Here is a 17,802-nt window from a genome sequence, read left to right as displayed (position 1 = left end):
ACAAATTGTATGAGAGGATTAATAAGTCCTAAGCTATTAACCTACGAAGATTAGTAATGAGAATGTCTCCTTATTTCTTAAGGAATATGAATCCTAAAAGCATGGAAGCTAAGGATATTATCCTTGTTTAGAAAAGAAACCATCACTTCCTCCTATGTACTCTGCAAGTAGATAGCTAAGTATTTGCCTCGATATTGTTTACACAATAGGACTCTATGTTGAGATGTTAATATTTTTTATACCTCTTCTCTTCTCATTCTCAGGTTGTCTTTGTAGATGATGTCAATATGCCTGCTCGGGAGGTATATGGGGCTCAACCTCCCATTGAGTTACTTAGACAGTGGTTAGATCACTGGAACTGGTATGATCTAAAAGATTGTTCCATGATTAAACTAGTGGACATTCAGATCATGTGTGCTATGGGACCTCCAGGTACGTTTTTTGAGTTTGTGATTATTAAGATGGAAAAATCTCCCTAGCAATAGCTAACGAAATAACTGGAAAAAAACCTCTTTTGAGTTCCGATGTTTTGTGTATATGTTTTCTATGTGTATCTACTGTGATCTAACAGAGTGTATCACATGACCAACTCTATAAAGTGGGTGACCTTGGATGGGCTATGCACCCACCAACTCTTCCAAATCTTTTTTTTCTCCCACCTTCTGGAACTTTTTTCTCCCACCTTCTGGAAGTCTTCCAAATCCTTTTTTCTCCCACCTTCTGGACTTTTTGCTCCCAATTTCCTGTTTCTGCCTTCTGAGAACTCACATCGTCCTGGGGCATCTCATCTTCCTCTGTGTCATTCCTTAATGCTTCAATTGTATAGAGTGGTCCCTGCTTCAGAAATCATCTTTATTCTACCCCAATCAAGTCCCATTCAAGTCAGTCTCTGGATTTAAACAGGCTGCTGAGAAGAATTTAAGTAGGGAATGGCCAAAAGATCCTTTAAATTTTCCAAGATAAATTTATACTCAAAGGAATCTCTATGTAGAGGAAATTTGCTTTTTAATGCTGGGGTGTCTAAAATGGCTTGATTACTAACAAGAAATCTTTAACTGTTTTCTTCCTGACCTCAAGCCAGTATTCCATTTTTTAAAATGTTGCTTGTGTTGATATTCCACTTCAGGGAATCTCTCCGGTATTTGCTCCCTAACCCTGACCTTTATCTGACCTGTAATGCAGTTTGCTCTGAGTCAGTAATTGCTCTCAGCACATTCCCTGGGCCATTTTGAACACTTTCTGTTTGTTTGTTTTTGAGACAGGGTCTCACTCTGTTGCTTAGGTGGGGTGCAGTGGTGTGATCATAGCTCACGGCAGCCTCAAACTCCTGGGCTCAAGTGATCCTCCCACCTCAGCCTCCTGAGCAGCTAGGACTACAGGCATGCATCACCATGCATGGCTAATTTTGTTTCATATTTTGTGGAGACAAGGGCTTGGGGGCTTATCATTATTAGGCCCAGGCTGTTTTTTTTTTTTTTTTTTTTTTGAAATAAAAGACCATATTGCCCCTGGGTCTCAGACTTCAGTTCCACTTTGTCTCTCCCCCACCACCCCAAGCCAGGCATTTGTACTCACATGTCCACTTTTCCCTGCCTCTTCAGGCATTGGTAAGAAAAGTATGCTGAAACCATGAGGTATCTTTTCCTTTTGGACCCCATTTCTGTTTTCTAAAAAATCACAATTCTGAACATTCTCTGGAAGGGTTGGAGACAGAGCTGGGGTAGATGATCTTACCATCTTTTCTTCCGCAACCCTTTCACCATCTCCTTAAACTCTTTTATATTTTCCAAAAGAGATGTATAAGCTCAAAGGAATCTTTCATTATTTTATGGAAAAATCCCCCAATTTTTAAAGATGCTAGCAGCCAGTGAAGTCACTATATGAACTGTATAGACTCGTCTTGGGTAAATTCGCTTCAAGATGTGGGGGAAGAATTTGGCTATATGTCATGGTTGTGCTGAATTCCAGCCTTGTGGGAAGTACCCTAAACTTTGGTCAGTCAGATTCACCAGGGTTGCATTAATATTGTATATTACATTTTAATATTATATTGAGGATGTTTACCATTTACTGCTTTAAGCTGTAAACCATGGAGAACATGGCCTGTGGCTTTTTCTGCCTGGTCTAATTTCCCTTAGTAATATAGTTTTGACCCAAGATTATGTCTAATTAGTTTAACTCATTCAGATAATTCACCTAGAAAAGTAATGTCTTGAGTTTGAGGGAAAAATAGTTTTGATGTCAGGGTTATCCAAATAATTGATTACTCTTAAATTCATGTGCCGTGAATTTGTCCATCTTTCAAGTTACTTTAAACTATAGAATATTTGAGAAAATACTCTTGTATATACTAGTAACATTATTAAGAGTTATACTTTTTAATATTTAGGTGGTGGTCGAAATCCAGTAACTCCTCGATACATGCGACATTTCAATATTATAACAATCAATGAGTTTAGTGATAAATCCATGTATACAATCTTCTCTAGAATCTTAACTTGGCATTTAAAAATCTGGTAAGTAATCAAAAATTTGTTTTTTTTTTAAATTAGGAGGTATAAAATATTTTAAAAGCATACCGATATTAAGTAGCGTATTTCAAAGAACAAAAGCATTCCTAGATAAGGAAAAGGTAATAGACAACATCGTTTGCCTCTGTTCCTGCCACCTCCCAGTGTGGGAGCATAACACAAAGAGGTCTGACCGTTCTGCTATATAATATTTTGATGTTTGAGTTATTATTTTGAATTTTCACCACTGAGTTCAATTACTGCTGGAAAGATGTACCAGGTTTATGCTGTGACTTTGATACCCTCTAGTAGAACTCGAGTTCTGCAGGGGTATTCGTGTCCAAGTCTGAGAAGTAATGCCTTGGAGCTGCCTAGCTGTAGAGATTCTGCTACTCCACAAGATGCAGAGATATCAGGGAGCCAAGCTGACCTGGGCAGGGGAAGTCTGTCTGTGTGCCCATGGCCATTCTCAAGAAATTGTCATTCCTTGCCTTATTCAGTGATCATGGAGTAAACACCTGACTCCTTGACAAACCAGAAGTTAAATATAGGCAATCTTTCTAAATGAAAATTATTTCTCCACATTCTTTATACTCTAATCATGCACTTTGTCTTGGCTCACTGTTTTACTTTCCTTTTTTTCTCTTTTCCTTATTTTTTTTACGTATTTTAATTTTCTTCCTTTTTTTCCTCTGAAAATACCTGTTTCACCAGTGTTCCTTATGGATTATATTTATATGCAGTTGAGAATGCCAGGGAATGAAAGAGGTCGAGAAATGCTTGTCTAGTGGATTTGGGATTACATAATCTGGGTTCCTTGGCTGTCTCTTCTGTTCACTTACTTAAGTGATTTTAAGCCCATTAAACTGGCCCTGCTCATTTCACAGGGTTCTTTTGGACATAACATAAAATAGTACATGGAAAATAGCTTTAAAAGGAGTAAAAATCTATTAGTATTATTATTATAACAAGATATGGTAATTTTATAAATGAAATTGATTTAATCAAAATTAAAATTTTATGTTGGTCCTGCTAAATATCCTTTTTGTATCGTAATTCTATAATTGCTAACATTTTCCTTTCTTTTTATTTAAAAAAATTTTAAGTTATAAATTTCCAGATGAATTTCTAGATTTGACCACACAAATCGTAAATGGCACAATGACTCTGTATAAAGAAGCAATGAAGAATCTCTTGCCTACTCCAGCTAAATCTCACTACTTGTTCAACCTCCGTGATTTCTCCCGTGTCATTCAAGGTGTTTGTTTGTCAAGACCAGAAACAACAGAAACCACAGAAGTGATTAAACGTCTTTGGGTTCATGAGGTAAATTTTCCTGTTATTGAAATGGGATTATGTGAGACACAAAGATTTACCATGCCAACAACTGGGTAAAAAGAATATTCTGCAATTTATACTGCTGAAATGTATTCGGTTATTTGGCATTTTGAAGGCCAGTGTTCAGAAAAATTTTAAAAATATTTAACACTGGGATATTTTATGATGTTTAAAATGCTTTATCTCCCATATGCAGATTTAGGAATTTCTGTTGATTTATAGAATATTTCAAAGTAGGTGTCACTTTGAGCCAGTTTCCCTTAAGTAGTTTAATCCTTGTTAGTTTGACTTCAAATAAATTTGAAATGGAACACTTTTTAAGGAGGTGTTTTTATAAGAAGTGAGTGTGTGTTTTTTTTTTTTACATTACTTATTTGTATAGTATTACTAGATGCCAAAAGAATTGCAAAGCAAATTCTTGAGAGCATAGAAACTATATAAAAATGTATTTAAGCTCTCTTGGGAATAGGTATTATGGATGAGCATTTTCTTATAAAAAGTGGTGGAGGAGGCCGGGCACGGTGGCTCATGCCTGTAATCCCAGCACTTTAGGAGGCTGAGATGGGAGAATTGCTTGAAGTCAGGAGTTTGAGGATGCAGTGAGCTATGATGGCACCACTGCACTTCAGCCTGGGTGACAGAGCAAGACCCTTATTTTAATTTTAATATGCAGTTAAGAAACATAGAACAGGAGAATGTGCTACTGTGTTAAAACCGTGTACTACAGGGATACAAATTTCAAAAGGTCTTTTAAAAATCCAGTTTCTCTGGACTTTTTAGATATACAGTTTGAATTCCTAAATCATCACACATTCAAATATATGTCCACGTGAAGATACATTCCACTTGGCTATTTTGGCCACAACAAGGTCTCCAAAAGTGATTCTTTGGAAAGGATGATGTAGAGATTCTTACAGCACTCCACAGCAGGTTACCTAATTGCCTGAATGGGACCCACATCCCAGGATATGGATGCAGGCTTGTGTTTGGGGGCCACATGTGTAACAGAAATGTACTGAGAGCTGGAGAGTGTGGGGGAAGTGAACAGGGAGGATGATGCTGAATTCATTCAAGGAGCATGCCTTAGTCCATTCAGGCTGTTATAAAAAGTACCTTAAACTGGGTGGCTTGTCAACAAACTGAAATTAATTTTTCACAGTTCTGGAGGCTGAGAAGTTCAAGATCAAGGCACTGGCAGATTTCATGTCTGGTGAGGGATTGTTTTCTAGTTACAGGTGGTGCCTTCTCACCATGTCCTCAAATGGTGGAAGGGGCGAGGGGCTCTCTGGCCTCTTTTATAAAGGCACTAATTCCATTCACGAGGGTTCTGCCCCCATGACCTAATTACCTCCCAGAGTCCCTACCGCAATACTATCACCTTGGGGGTGAGGATTTCAACATATAAATTTAGGGGGAACATAAACATTGAAACCATAGCAGATTGCATTGCTGAAGGCAGCATTTTGTTGTGGGTGAATCTAACTCATGAGGAAGCATTTGGCATCCTCCACCTCAGTAACTTTGCCCTTGATATTCCTTCTGCCTAGAACACTCTTTCTCTGTTATCCGCAGGCTTGCCCACTTAACTTCCTTCAGATTTTTACTGAAATACCCCCCTTTTCATGCAAGCTCGCTTTGGGCCATCCCTACCCCCCTTGACTTTTTGCTGCTTACCTTGCTTTGTTTTTCATAACATTGAACATCACCTGACACCTTCTAAATTTGGGGCTTACTTACTGTCTTTACAATAATAGAAACTTTATGAGAATAGCAGTTTTATTTGTGCGCTGTTTTTCCCAGTGCCTGGCACACAGAAAACACTCAATAAATATTGGTGAATGAATGAGTGCATAAAGAGAGGAAGGCAGGCAGGCTTGCTACACATGACATGTTTTGTCACTTGGGATTATACATACCAGTGCTTTCTTCCAATCATGGGAATAGGTTGTTTGTGCTATTGTATATGTGTTAGATATAATTACTTTTAAGAGTTTTTTAGATTCTGTGCTGCTTTAGATGTCAGATTATTGAGTTTTGATAATGGTTGTTGAGCTCTTTGGGCATTTAGTGAGGTTTACTATTTCATATTTATACACACCTGCATAAAACATAACGAATTTAGTCCTCAGCTCAAAACCTTGTATTAGCACCCTACTTCATTCAGAGTAATTTAGGATAAAAGTCCAGTGGCCCGTGGGACCTGGGATGTGTTCCTCTTAGCCTGTTCCCCTCAGGCTGCCTCCTGCTCTCATCCTCATCCCCCTTTCACCAGCAGTACAGGCCTCCTGGCTGTTCTCTGTGCCTGCAATATTTCCCCCAGATATTGATGCTCTGGAATAGCTCCTTCCCTGCCTTTGATCAAATTCCTCTTTCTAGTTGAAGCTTTTTAATACCACAGCCTGACTCCCCTCCCCTATCCTAGTAGTTCCAGTCTTTCTTATCCTGTCGTATTTTACTTCTTTCCATAATATTTTCCAACGTCCAACATGTTGTAGAATTCATTCGTTACATGTATTATTCATCTCCCTCAGATAGCAGGCAAGCCCCATGAGAGCAGAGATTTCCCTCTCTCTCTCTCTTTTTTTTTCCTTACTGCAGTGCCAAGAAGGATGTTTGGTACATTATTCTCAACATCTTTAAAAATATGAGGTAATTGTGAGACAGTAGGTGGGAAGGGATCCCCCGAGAAACTCCAGCCAGCCAGTGCACTGGGGTGGAACCACAGAAGTTCATGCTGTTTGCAGTAGGGAGGAGCCTGGCCCCTCTTCTTCCTGGATGGAACCTGGGATTCAATCTGCAGGGTGGGAAGCACTCTAGAAGGGACACTGGCCTTGTGGAGAGTCCCTGTTTCCCCCTTTTCTTCATTTTCACTCAATAAAACCTGTTTTACTCACCATTCAAATAGTCTGCGAGGTGAAATTTTCGTGGCTGTGTGACAAGGACCCCACCTTTAGCTGAACTAAGGAAAAGTCCTGCAACAATTGAACTCAACACTAATTTGTGCTTTATTTCTGTTCACTCAGAAAAGATTTCTTCAGGGTTTAATATATGTTAGAGACTACTTTACATGTCTTTTTCCTTTCCAGACATCATTATCATACTAGATAACATATATTTTCGCTAAATGGTTTCTAAGGTATAAAACTGACTTACAACTCATTCCCTTTGGCTTCTCCATGGCTCTCAGATGTTAGTTAATGCACATATCACCTGGTTTGCTTGTTAAATACAGATATTCTGCAAAAACAAGACCCCCAAAATAGATGAATATGTTTCATCAAAATTAAAAAATTTTATGCTTCAAAAAACACCATCCAAAACATGAAAAGACAATATATAGAATGGGATAAAATACCTGCAAATCATACAAACTGTTAAGTGTCTAGTATCCACAATACATAAAGAACTATTATAACTCAACAATAAAAGACTAATAATGCTATTTACAAGTGGGCAAAGGATTCAAAGACATCGCTCCAAAGATGATATACAAATGGCCAATAAGGACATGATTAGTCATTAGGGAAATACAAATCAAAACTGCCATTAAGTACCTTTCACACTCAATAGGATGGCTGTAATAAAAAAGATGAATAATAAAACAGTGTTGGTGAGCATGTGGAATAATTGGAACCCTCATACATAGCTGGCAGTAATGTAATATAGAAAACAGTTTGGTAGGTCATCAAAAGGTTAAAACATAGGGTTACCATATGACCTAGCAATTCCACTCCTAACTGTGGACCCAGAAGAACTAATACATGTCCATGCAAAAACTTGTACATGAATATTATTGGCAGAATTATTTATAATAGCCAAAAAGTAGAAACAACCCAAATGTCCTTCAGCTGATGAGTATACAAATGAAATATTGTAAATACACACTGTGGAATTTTATTCAGTCCTAAAAAGAAATACTCATATATCCTACAACATAGATGAACCTAGAAACATTGTGCTAAGTTAAAAAGTCCATACACAAAAGGTCACCTATGATATGATTCATTTATATCATATATCCAGAATAAGCAAGTTCCATAGAGATAGTAAGTAGATTAGTGTTGGCCAGGGCTGGTGGTAATGAGAAGTAGCTTCTACTGGGCACCAGGTTTCTTTTTGGGGTGATGATAAAGTTCTGGAGGGAGATAGTTGTGATGGTTGCACAACTTTGTGAATATTCTGATTTTGTATTCTTTTGAAGAATGAATTTTATGGTCCATGAATTATATCTCAATTTTAAAAGTCTGCAATCAAGACTTTGAGGTAAATAAATTCAAAGCACAAATTACAATATAAATATGCCAGAAATTATATCCTTTGCAACAATTTAGATTTATAATAGAAAGTTTTAAGTGTCAACTTTTTAAAATGTGAGAGGTGGTGATAGAATAATGGTTCCCTGTTGGGGAGGGAGGAAAGCAGGGATCAACAGGAGTGAGCATGAGGGAGCTTACTAAGGTGCTGGAAATTTTATATCTTGATCTTGGTGGTGGTTACATGGATGTGTAACTGTGTGCAAAAATTCTTTGAGCTGTACACTTAAGATTGTTGTACCTGTATTAGTCCATTTTCATGCTGCTGATAAAGATACCTGAGACTGGGCAATTTATAAAAGAAAGAGGTTTATTGGACTTACAGTTCCACATGTCTAGTGATGCCTCACAATCATGGCGGAAGGTGAAGGGCACCTCTCACATGGTGGCAGACAGGAGAAGAGAGATTGTGCAGGGAAACTCCCCTTTTTAAAACCATCAGGTCTCGTGAGACTTATTCACTATCACAAGAACATCACGGGAAAGACCCATCCCATGATTCAATTGCTTCCCACCAGGTCCCTCCCACAACACGTGAGAATTCAAGATGAGATTTAGGTGGGAACACAGCCAAACCATATCTGTACCTTAAATAAGGAAAAAGAAAAAACAAAAAGAAACGGAAAGATATTCCCAGGAATCATCCTCCGTGTTTTTAAGTCAACAGATCCACTGTGGGGCCCAGGAATTTTCATTTTGGTTAAGTACCCCAGATGATTTTAATGCAGATGTGTTGACTGTCTTTGAGAAATGCTTCTATAGGTTCTTGCTAAACTGCCAGCTAGATAATAATATACTTGTTTCATGCTTAGCCATTGATCCTGATACATGAAGTTGACTTAATTTAGGAATATTGTCTGAGATCTTAAGTGCCTCAATTCAAAGATTGGCCATTGGCATGTATTGGGAAATTAGATTGTCTCACAGAGAAATAACTTTTGAACTGGTTGGAATATGAAGGAAGTTTAAATAATGCCATTTGCTTATGCAGACACTATTAGTGGGAAAAAAAAAAGGATAACACTGTGAAATCATCAATTTGATAACAATCAATACACTAAAACCACGATTCCTGAACACCGTTAACCTAATGCTAGGGCAATTTGCAGTAATTATCTGTTTGAATTCTATAGTGTTTTCACATATTTTGTCATATTACTTTTTCCCCAAATCTACGAGATTTGCGAGGTAGGTAATACTACTTCTATTTTATAGGTGAAGAAGCTGATGCAGACATTTTCAGTGATTTACTCAAAATGGTAGAGCAGAGTAAGGATCCAACGTTCCATTGACGAAATATGCATTATTTATAGCATATATGTATTAGTCGGCCATTAACAAAATAATACAGACTAAGTGGCTTAAACAACAGAAATTCATTTTCTCACGCTGGCTTGCTAAAGCCACCTTATCTCTGTGTCCTCACATGGCCCTTCCTCTGTGCATATGAGGGCTGCCCAACAGAAACAAGAACCAGAGAGAGAGAGGGAGAGAGCGCTTTAATGCCTCTTCCTCTTCTTTTAAGGACACTATCCTATAAGATTAGGGCCCTACCCTTATGACCTCATTTAACCTATTGTCGCCTTAAAGGCCCTATCCCCAAATCCAGTCACATTGAGAGTTATGGCTTCAACATAAGAATTTTGGGGGGACACAATTCAGTCCAAAATAGACTGTACCCCTGGGACACACTTCTTTAAGAAAACAGTTGCTACATGTAGCAAGCCTGATGTTTCTTGCAGTCCCATAACATGTGCATATAACCGGAGATTTATTTTAGTAGATTGCTCTCTGTAACGACTTAAAACAAAAATAATTAACAGATATCCCAAACAACTCTCCCTCTACCCAAGACATTTCCTGTTCTAGAAAATGTGCTTTTTGAAAAACAAAAACAAAAGCAAAAGCTACTGATTTGTCAATAACTTTCAAAATGTTATCTATCTTAGAAAAAGGAAACATCACTGGAAAGGTGTTGGGTACCCCCTGGGTACTGGTGCCCAGCTCTGCTATCCACATCTGAGCAGCCAGCAAAGGCAGTCACTAACTTCTCAAGGCCTTAATTCTCTTAGCATCTCTACATCTGCTTCAGCTCCCACCCCCAAAATTACGTTTCATTGATTGATAACTGCCTATAACCTTATTATTCTAAATATAGAGTTAAAATTAACATTTAAAATAACATTATTGTGAATCAGTCCTGATTATTTGGATATACTTTTAATAAAACCTGCAGAAATTTTCTAATATTTTTTATTACTTGAGATTAGCACAGAAATAATAACACTTTTTTAAAAATCAGAAGAAAGTTTCTAAAGCTGCTTTTTAATTATTATACAGGTCCTTCGAGTGTATTATGACCGCCTTCTGGACAATGCAGACAGAAGCTGGCTCATCAACTACATTCAAGAAACTTTGAGAAACTACATGTATGAAGGTTTTCATGAGCTTTTTCAGCGTTTGGATTTTGATAATGATGGCATGGTGGAAGAAGATGACTTACGCAGTTTAATGTTTTGTGATTTCCATGATCCCAAGAGGGAGGATACCAACTACAGAGAAATCGCAGATGTGGATAATCTTCGAATGATAGTAGAAATTCACCTAGAAGAATACAACAATATAAGCAAAAAACCCATGAACCTTGTCTTGTTTCGATTTGCCATAGAGCACATCAGCAGAATTTCCAGGATCCTGAAGCAGCCTCGCAGCCATGCTCTCCTAGTAGGGGTTGGAGGGAGTGGAAGGCAGTCTGTCACCAGATTAGCTGCCCACATGGCTGATTATTCAATTTTCCAAGTTGAAATTTCTAAGGGGTATGATACTACTGAATGGCATGAAGATTTAAAAGTGATCTTAAGGAAATGTGCGGAAGGTGAGATGCAGGGTGTCTTCCTTTTTACAGATACTCAAATTAAAAAAGAGTCTTTTCTGGAAGATGTCAATAATCTGCTAAATGCTGGGGAGATTCCAAATCTCTTTGCATTAGATGAGAAGCAAGAGATATGTGATAAGATGCGTCAGTTAGATCGCCAGCGGGATAAAACCAAGCAAACAGATGGCAGCCCCATAGCCCTTTTCAACATGTTTATTGATCGTTGCCGCAACCAACTGCATGTGGTCCTTGCCATGAGTCCCATTGGAGATGCATTTCGGAATCGTCTTAGAAAGTTCCCTGCTCTTGTTAACTGCTGTACCATTGACTGGTTTCAGGTATTGTCATGTACATTTTAGATAGACTTCTAGAAATGTTGAATTTCCACTATCATCATGACTTATTTTATAGATTCCCAACCTGTAGTTTACCCCAAAATATTGTTTAGCAGAATCTTCTGATCAGTTATATTTTATGAAATTATAATTCAAGAAATTATAATAGAAAAGTATTTATTAAGAATATACGTGATCACTAACTTCAATATATTATAGGAAGTGTTATGATAAAATTGTGTATCAGAGTCCTGACAGGAAGCACAGAGCACCCTTGAGCCCTTCACTGAAGAAAGCGTAATGAAGGAACTGTTCACAGAGGGGTAGGGTTAAGGGAACCAAGAGGGGATGTTGGAACACTCAGGAAGTGGTGGGTGGAGCAATAGCAGGAAGTGTTACTATAACCGCGTATGAAAGGACGGAGGAAGGGAAGAGTGTTACTGGAAGTCAGAGCTTAGAGCTGTGGATATAAGACTGCCCAACAGGAACAGGAACCAGAAACGTAGAACTCAGCTACGGCTGGAAAGGAAGGGAGGATCAAAATACCCCTATGTCTCACTTCTTCCACCCTGCCCCCAATCTCTTCCCGTTAGCTAAACCCAAAGGAGTTAAGAGGGAGAAAGCCAGAGTGACCTCTTTTTTTAGTGGACTTCAGTACTGGGAAGTACAGAGCAGAGCAGAAAAAGGCAGCGAATGGATGGGGGTAGGGACGAGGGGTGGGGAAGAGGAGTAGCAAAGGGAGAGTAACTAGCTAGATGTGAATAGTAATTTCATTCTCCCTTCTGGCTTTAACAGCATATCACAATGCATTCTCTACCTGTGTGGTAAGAAATCTGTAGGCTGTGGCTGAGATCCCGTGAGTGGGATTTAACAGATAAGCATTTATGACCTTAGAAAGTTTACAGAACCTCTCTGTACCTCCACTTCTGGGTAAAATTAATTATTTCATGCAAAACGTTTATTGAATTCTGTTTTGCTTTGTAGCAAGTCTTAATCTAAAAGCTGGAGATGAAGCACATGAAATAGACAAGACCTCTGCTCTCTTTGAGCTTCTTGTCTACAGACAAATAAGCAAAACACAATTTCATCAGACAGGGTAGCAAATAGGGAGTAAATGCTTTGTTGTTGTGTTTGTTGTTTTGAGACATAGTCTCACTCTTGTCACCCTGGCTGAAGTGCGGTGGTACAATCTTGGCTCGCTGCAACCTCTGCCTCCTGGGTTCGAGCAATTCTTCTGCCTCAACCTCCCAAGTAGCTGGGATTACAGGTGCCCACCACCAGGCCTGGCTAATTTTTGTATTTTTAGTAGAGATGGGGTTTCACCATGTTGGCCAGGCTGGTCTCAAACTCCTGACCTCAGGTGATCTGCCCGCCTCGGCCTCCCAAAGTGCTGGGATTACAGGTAGATACTTTTTAAATAAGTGACCAATTAAGGGTTTGAAGAAGAAACTGGAAAGACAAAAAAGTGTCAGTACTGAGATCTGGGCAGAGCGGATAAACTAGTGAAGTCAAGTGTCTAGACAGAAGGAAGGAGAGGGTGACAGAAAATCAGGGTGACAGCACAGGAACTGTGGGGGGAAGTGGTATACCAGGTCAGAATTTTGGGAAGGGCCAAATCAGATAGAGATTGGCAATTTGGTTTGGATTTTAAGAATTCTAGGAAGTCTTTGGTTATAAACTGGGGAGTGTGACATGAGCTGATTTATATTTTGAAAAGATCACTCTTGCAGCTATATAGAGAATGCAAGCAGTTAGGATGCTATTGGAATCTTCCAGGCAGATGATAGTGGAGGCTTGAATTGGGATGATTGAGGTAGATAAAGAAAGAAGAGAAAGGATTTGGAAGCTATTTCAGGAATAATGCCTACATCATTCTCAGGGAAATGTTAGGAGAATTAAATGAGATAATACCAGTAAAATGCGTACAGAAATAGACATTCCATAAATTTAGTTCATTTGCCTTTCCTTTCTCCTGCAACACTCATGAACAATTTCTCTAATCTCAGAACAAACCACACACAGTGAATGTTATATGCACTAACTAGCTCCTGGCTCCCTGCCCTAAGTATGCAAGTTCTTGAGAAAGTTCCTTATGAAATTGTCTCTCCCACACCATCCCTCACACTATTCCCCTTCACCCCCAACATCCATAAGTTGTAAAGGGCTGCAGTAGTAGCAGATCCAGATTCGTAATCTTAATACAGTGCTAAAGCATTTATCTTACATTTAGTCATGGCCTGAAGATGCACTCCAGGCAGTTGCCTCACGATTCTTGGAAGAAATCGAAATGTCAGAGGAAATACGAGATGGCTGTATCGACATGTGTAAAAGCTTCCACACTTCTACTATAGATTTATCCAAATCTTTCTTTGTTGAACTTCAAAGATACAATTACGTGACTCCTACCTCTTACCTTGAATTAATCTCCACCTTCAAACTGTTGTTAGAAAAGAAAAGAAGGTAAAAATCAAATTTCGTATTTCTAAGTAAGCTATGGCAAATTAAAAATACTTGTATGTGCAAAAACGACGTAATTTGATATAATGGAGATTTATTTCATAGAAATACACTGTAAGTTTTGTTACATCTTTAAATGATTTAATCCACAAACATTTTGAATTTAGGGAGGGGTCTTATCTTTCTCATATGGGCACATTGTCTAGCACATCATAGATGCATAATAACTCTTGGAAGAATAAAGATATTCCAACCAGAGCTGTGAATATTGAGTAAACACTAGTAGAGAGTGATTTTTCTCTGATAAATAATTAGATAATAGTTAAACCCTCTCTTTGGATACTGAACAACTGAGACTCTAGGGAGAGACAGCCACTCTCTAATAAACTCTCATTTGAAAACATCAATATAAACATGAGTAAACTTACCTGCTATAGAAAGTGTCAATGTGAGTTTTTTTAATGTTCTGGAGGGTGACTTTTGTATGCATAAAAGTTTATTCAAATATTTCTTTGGTTCCAAAAATTAAAATTCAGTATGTATATTACAAAATTTAAAAACATTATAACATTAAGGTAGAAAGTAGGAAGTTTGGAACATTTTAGTGGTTACCTTTAAAGGGGTCCTTGGATTAATGTGTGGCTCCATTCAAAAGCTTGTTTAAATAAAATTTTTAATACAGTATTTATATTTCCCTTTTAAGTTCTGATTTAACAAATCAAACATTACTAGATACTTCAATAATTTATAAGTCTAGTATTTTAAACATATACATATGGTAAGCCTTAAGTACTTTTAAATGTTTGAATATTATCTATAAATTGATATGATTTTTACTTAAAAGCACAAATGTAAATTTACTGCTCAGACACATGATTTATATTGAAAGCTCAAGCCTGATCCACAAATTGAACAGACCAAATTCTTTTAAAGATTAAAAAGAATACATAAAACAACAAATGTGCACAGATAATATAAAAATATTAATACTATGAGTTTGATTTATATATATATTTCTATGGTTAATTCTAAATCTTCCTATGGCTAATCCACTATCCCAAGCATTTTGAAGGACCTTTTCTCATATTGGGCAGCATGCTACCTGGATATGGATATGACACTCCTCATCTGTATTCATAGTAACTATTGCTGTGCCCTCCCGACAGGACTGTCATAGTCACTGTGGTCTACAACCCTGTGTTTGAATCATACCTTTAGGAATTTTTCAACTACCTAGTGAAATCGGCAGCACCCACCGTGACTGCTGCATAGCTTGGCTGGAATTTATTATTTCTTTGGCTCTCAAGATAATTGTCTTTCTGTGTCGAGCTTATGATCTTTAACATAATGGAAACTTGCTTTTTTTCACATTTTCTTCTCCAGGAGGACCAGCATGGCACATGTATACATATGTAACTTACTTGCACATTGTGCACATGTACCATAAAACCTAAAGTATAATGATAATAATAATTAAAAAAAGAAGAAGGAAAAAAAAAAGAAAAAAAAAAAAAGGTCTTGGAGATTGATTAAATTTTCGATATCACTCATGGCTTTTGTTTGACTCTGCACTTACAATAGTAAGGCTACCCTGACAAAAAAAAGGGATTATAAAAGCGAGAGGCAAACTTATAGGAAGAGTTTAAACTTATTGGTTATAAGTTTTAAAGTTACAAGGTTATAAGTTCAAACTTACAGGTTGAAAGTCATAGTTTTTAAGGTATTTTCAAATACTCTTATTTGCCTTTCAAATTTTCCTTTCTCAAATTTTTTCTTTTCAAAATTCCTTGCAAATGAAAAAAAAAGATATTAATTTATCCTTTACCTCAACTAGAATTCCTACCCTGTGATTATTCTTCCCATAATAGCTAAAGCCTTCAGATCACGATAGCCAGGTAGTGCTGTAACCTAGAAGCAAGTTTTCAGGTTACTTGGAAGGAAATCTATGGTTAAGCTAGCAAAGCATCACTTGGGATTAGCCACAATATTGAAACTGTCTCAGGCTGGCAGGAATGAGACCTTTCCTATGCTTGTTGCACAAGGTTTCAGCTGAAACCAAACTCACAGATAATACAGTGCCATACATTTGGTCCCCTCTGTTCCCATTACTCTCTAATATTTTGCACACTCAGAGGGGATTTGACATGTGACAAAAACATAGCATGCTCTCACTTATGAATTTTTTTAAAACAAAAATTACAATCCTTTCAGTGTTCTCCAGGTTACTTTTCCAGCTCAAGCCAGTTCCTTACTACTCCAGTCTGTTTTTTGAAGAGGATTTTAAAAACATGTCATTTTTTTACTTGGAGACATTATGTTATATCAAGTATTTTAAAATGAAATTATAAAGAAGAGTTTTCTCTATAGAGAAATATATATATATTTGCAGATAAATGCAGATTAAATTTTTAACTACATTAAAATCTTAAACTTTTAAAATATGCTAAAATATTACATTATTTCTAATCATTTGTTACTACTTTATAATCATTTTGCACCAAACAGGGTATTGAGCTTTATGATCTGCTCTATTTGTTACTTTTTCTTTAATAAAACAAATCTCTGTTTCAAGATGTATAATACATGTTAAAATCATTTTTTCACATTTAGAAACATTCAAAATAATATATTTCGAGCACTGAAGTGTGTTTAAAATAAGTGATCATAAAAAGGTTTAAAGCAGCAGTAGTGTTGCTGGGATCAACTTACCAACTTTAGAGGTACATCATTTTGATACAGGAGACTCCTTGCCTCTTCGCCAGTGTATTTATTCTTTTGAATTTCTGTTGTATGCCTTGATAACATATAGGTACTGAAAACACAAAAATGAATAAAACATGCTGTCTGCTCTTAATTGTGCACAAATCCAACATTCTAGGTTTCATGTTTTGACAGATTGTCATATATATGAAAATCTTTTAGACCACTCCTGTAGTTATGTCTTGAAAAAGCCTAGAAAGCTCAGAAACACTTAAGTTTTTCTTTAATGTAGGATACAGAGCCTCATGATTAACTTTTGTTTTATCTATTTCCTTTCAGTGAAGTAATGAAAATGAAAAAGAGATATGAAGTGGGTTTGGAGAAACTGGATTCTGCTTCATCTCAAGTAGCCACAATGCAGATGGAGTTGGAGGCACTACATCCTCAATTAAAAGTTGCTAGCAGAGAGGTTGATGAAATGATGATAATGATTGAGAAAGAGTCTGTAGAAGTTGCCAAAACTGAAAAAATAGTGAAAGCTGATGAAACAATAGCAAACGAACAAGCTATGGCTTCCAAAGCCATCAAAGATGAGTGCGATGCTGACCTGGCAGGTGCCTTGCCAATATTAGAGTCAGCGCTGGCCGCCCTTGATACTCTTACTGCACAGGTAAGAGCTTCACCATACACTTTCTAGGACACATGTCATCATAGCCCAAGAAAGAAATTAGCATTGTGTTCCATTCTAGTTTGTCTCTCCAAATTAGCCTGAAATTTTAATGAAGCTGAAATCATTTTGAAATTGGCAAAAGAATTCCCTAATTGGCTTGAAAAAGAAATGCATGTGCATGCAAAAACACCTTTGAAATGGAAGAAAGCTGCCAGATGTTATAACCTACCATAAAGCAACAGTTATTTCAAGAACTTTATACATCTTTGCACTACAGTAATCAACAAAGGCATAAGCTTTGAGATTATATTTTGATTCTAAGGGGTACCTTTTTCATATTTAGACACACTTGTCATTGGAATACATCTTATAGAGCATGTGATAAAGTATTAATTTTGCCAGTGATTTTTTTGGGGGGATACATAAAATAATAATGTGTTTTATAATCATTTATTTTCCAATAGCAGTGTCTTAGATTTCATGAAGTGTATTAAAAGTTAAGATGTGAAAGGGGAATATTTTAATTTAGAAAGAAGAAGACAGATTTTTAAAATAAATAGTGCAGAGAATTTTGGCTAAACTTTTGGGTGGGACTCAGGAGAAG

General features: G+C 37.2%; 1 protein-coding gene across 2 annotated transcripts in view; it reads left to right on the top strand.

Moving 5' to 3' along the window:
* DNAH7 (dynein axonemal heavy chain 7) overlaps window positions 1–17,802 on the top strand; it is a 349,153-nt gene that overhangs the window by 201,075 nt on the left and 130,276 nt on the right. For both annotated transcript variants that reach the window (XM_054477799.2, XM_054477800.2), the window contains exons 38-43: window positions 264–432; window positions 2,390–2,516; window positions 3,617–3,836; window positions 10,502–11,374; window positions 13,602–13,831; window positions 16,868–17,198. In XM_054477799.2, coding sequence (XP_054333774.1) covers window positions 264–432; window positions 2,390–2,516; window positions 3,617–3,836; window positions 10,502–11,374; window positions 13,602–13,831; window positions 16,868–17,198 — 1,950 coding nt within the window. The remainder of the gene's footprint in view (window positions 1–263; window positions 433–2,389; window positions 2,517–3,616; window positions 3,837–10,501; window positions 11,375–13,601; window positions 13,832–16,867; window positions 17,199–17,802) is intronic.

The sequence above is a fragment of the Pongo pygmaeus genome, chromosome 11 (assembly GCF_028885625.2).
Source record: "Pongo pygmaeus isolate AG05252 chromosome 11, NHGRI_mPonPyg2-v2.0_pri, whole genome shotgun sequence".
NCBI classification, from domain to species: Eukaryota; Metazoa; Chordata; class Mammalia; order Primates; family Hominidae; genus Pongo; species Pongo pygmaeus.
Note: the sequence above shows the minus strand (reverse complement) of the source record. Positions and strands in the feature narration are given on the sequence as shown.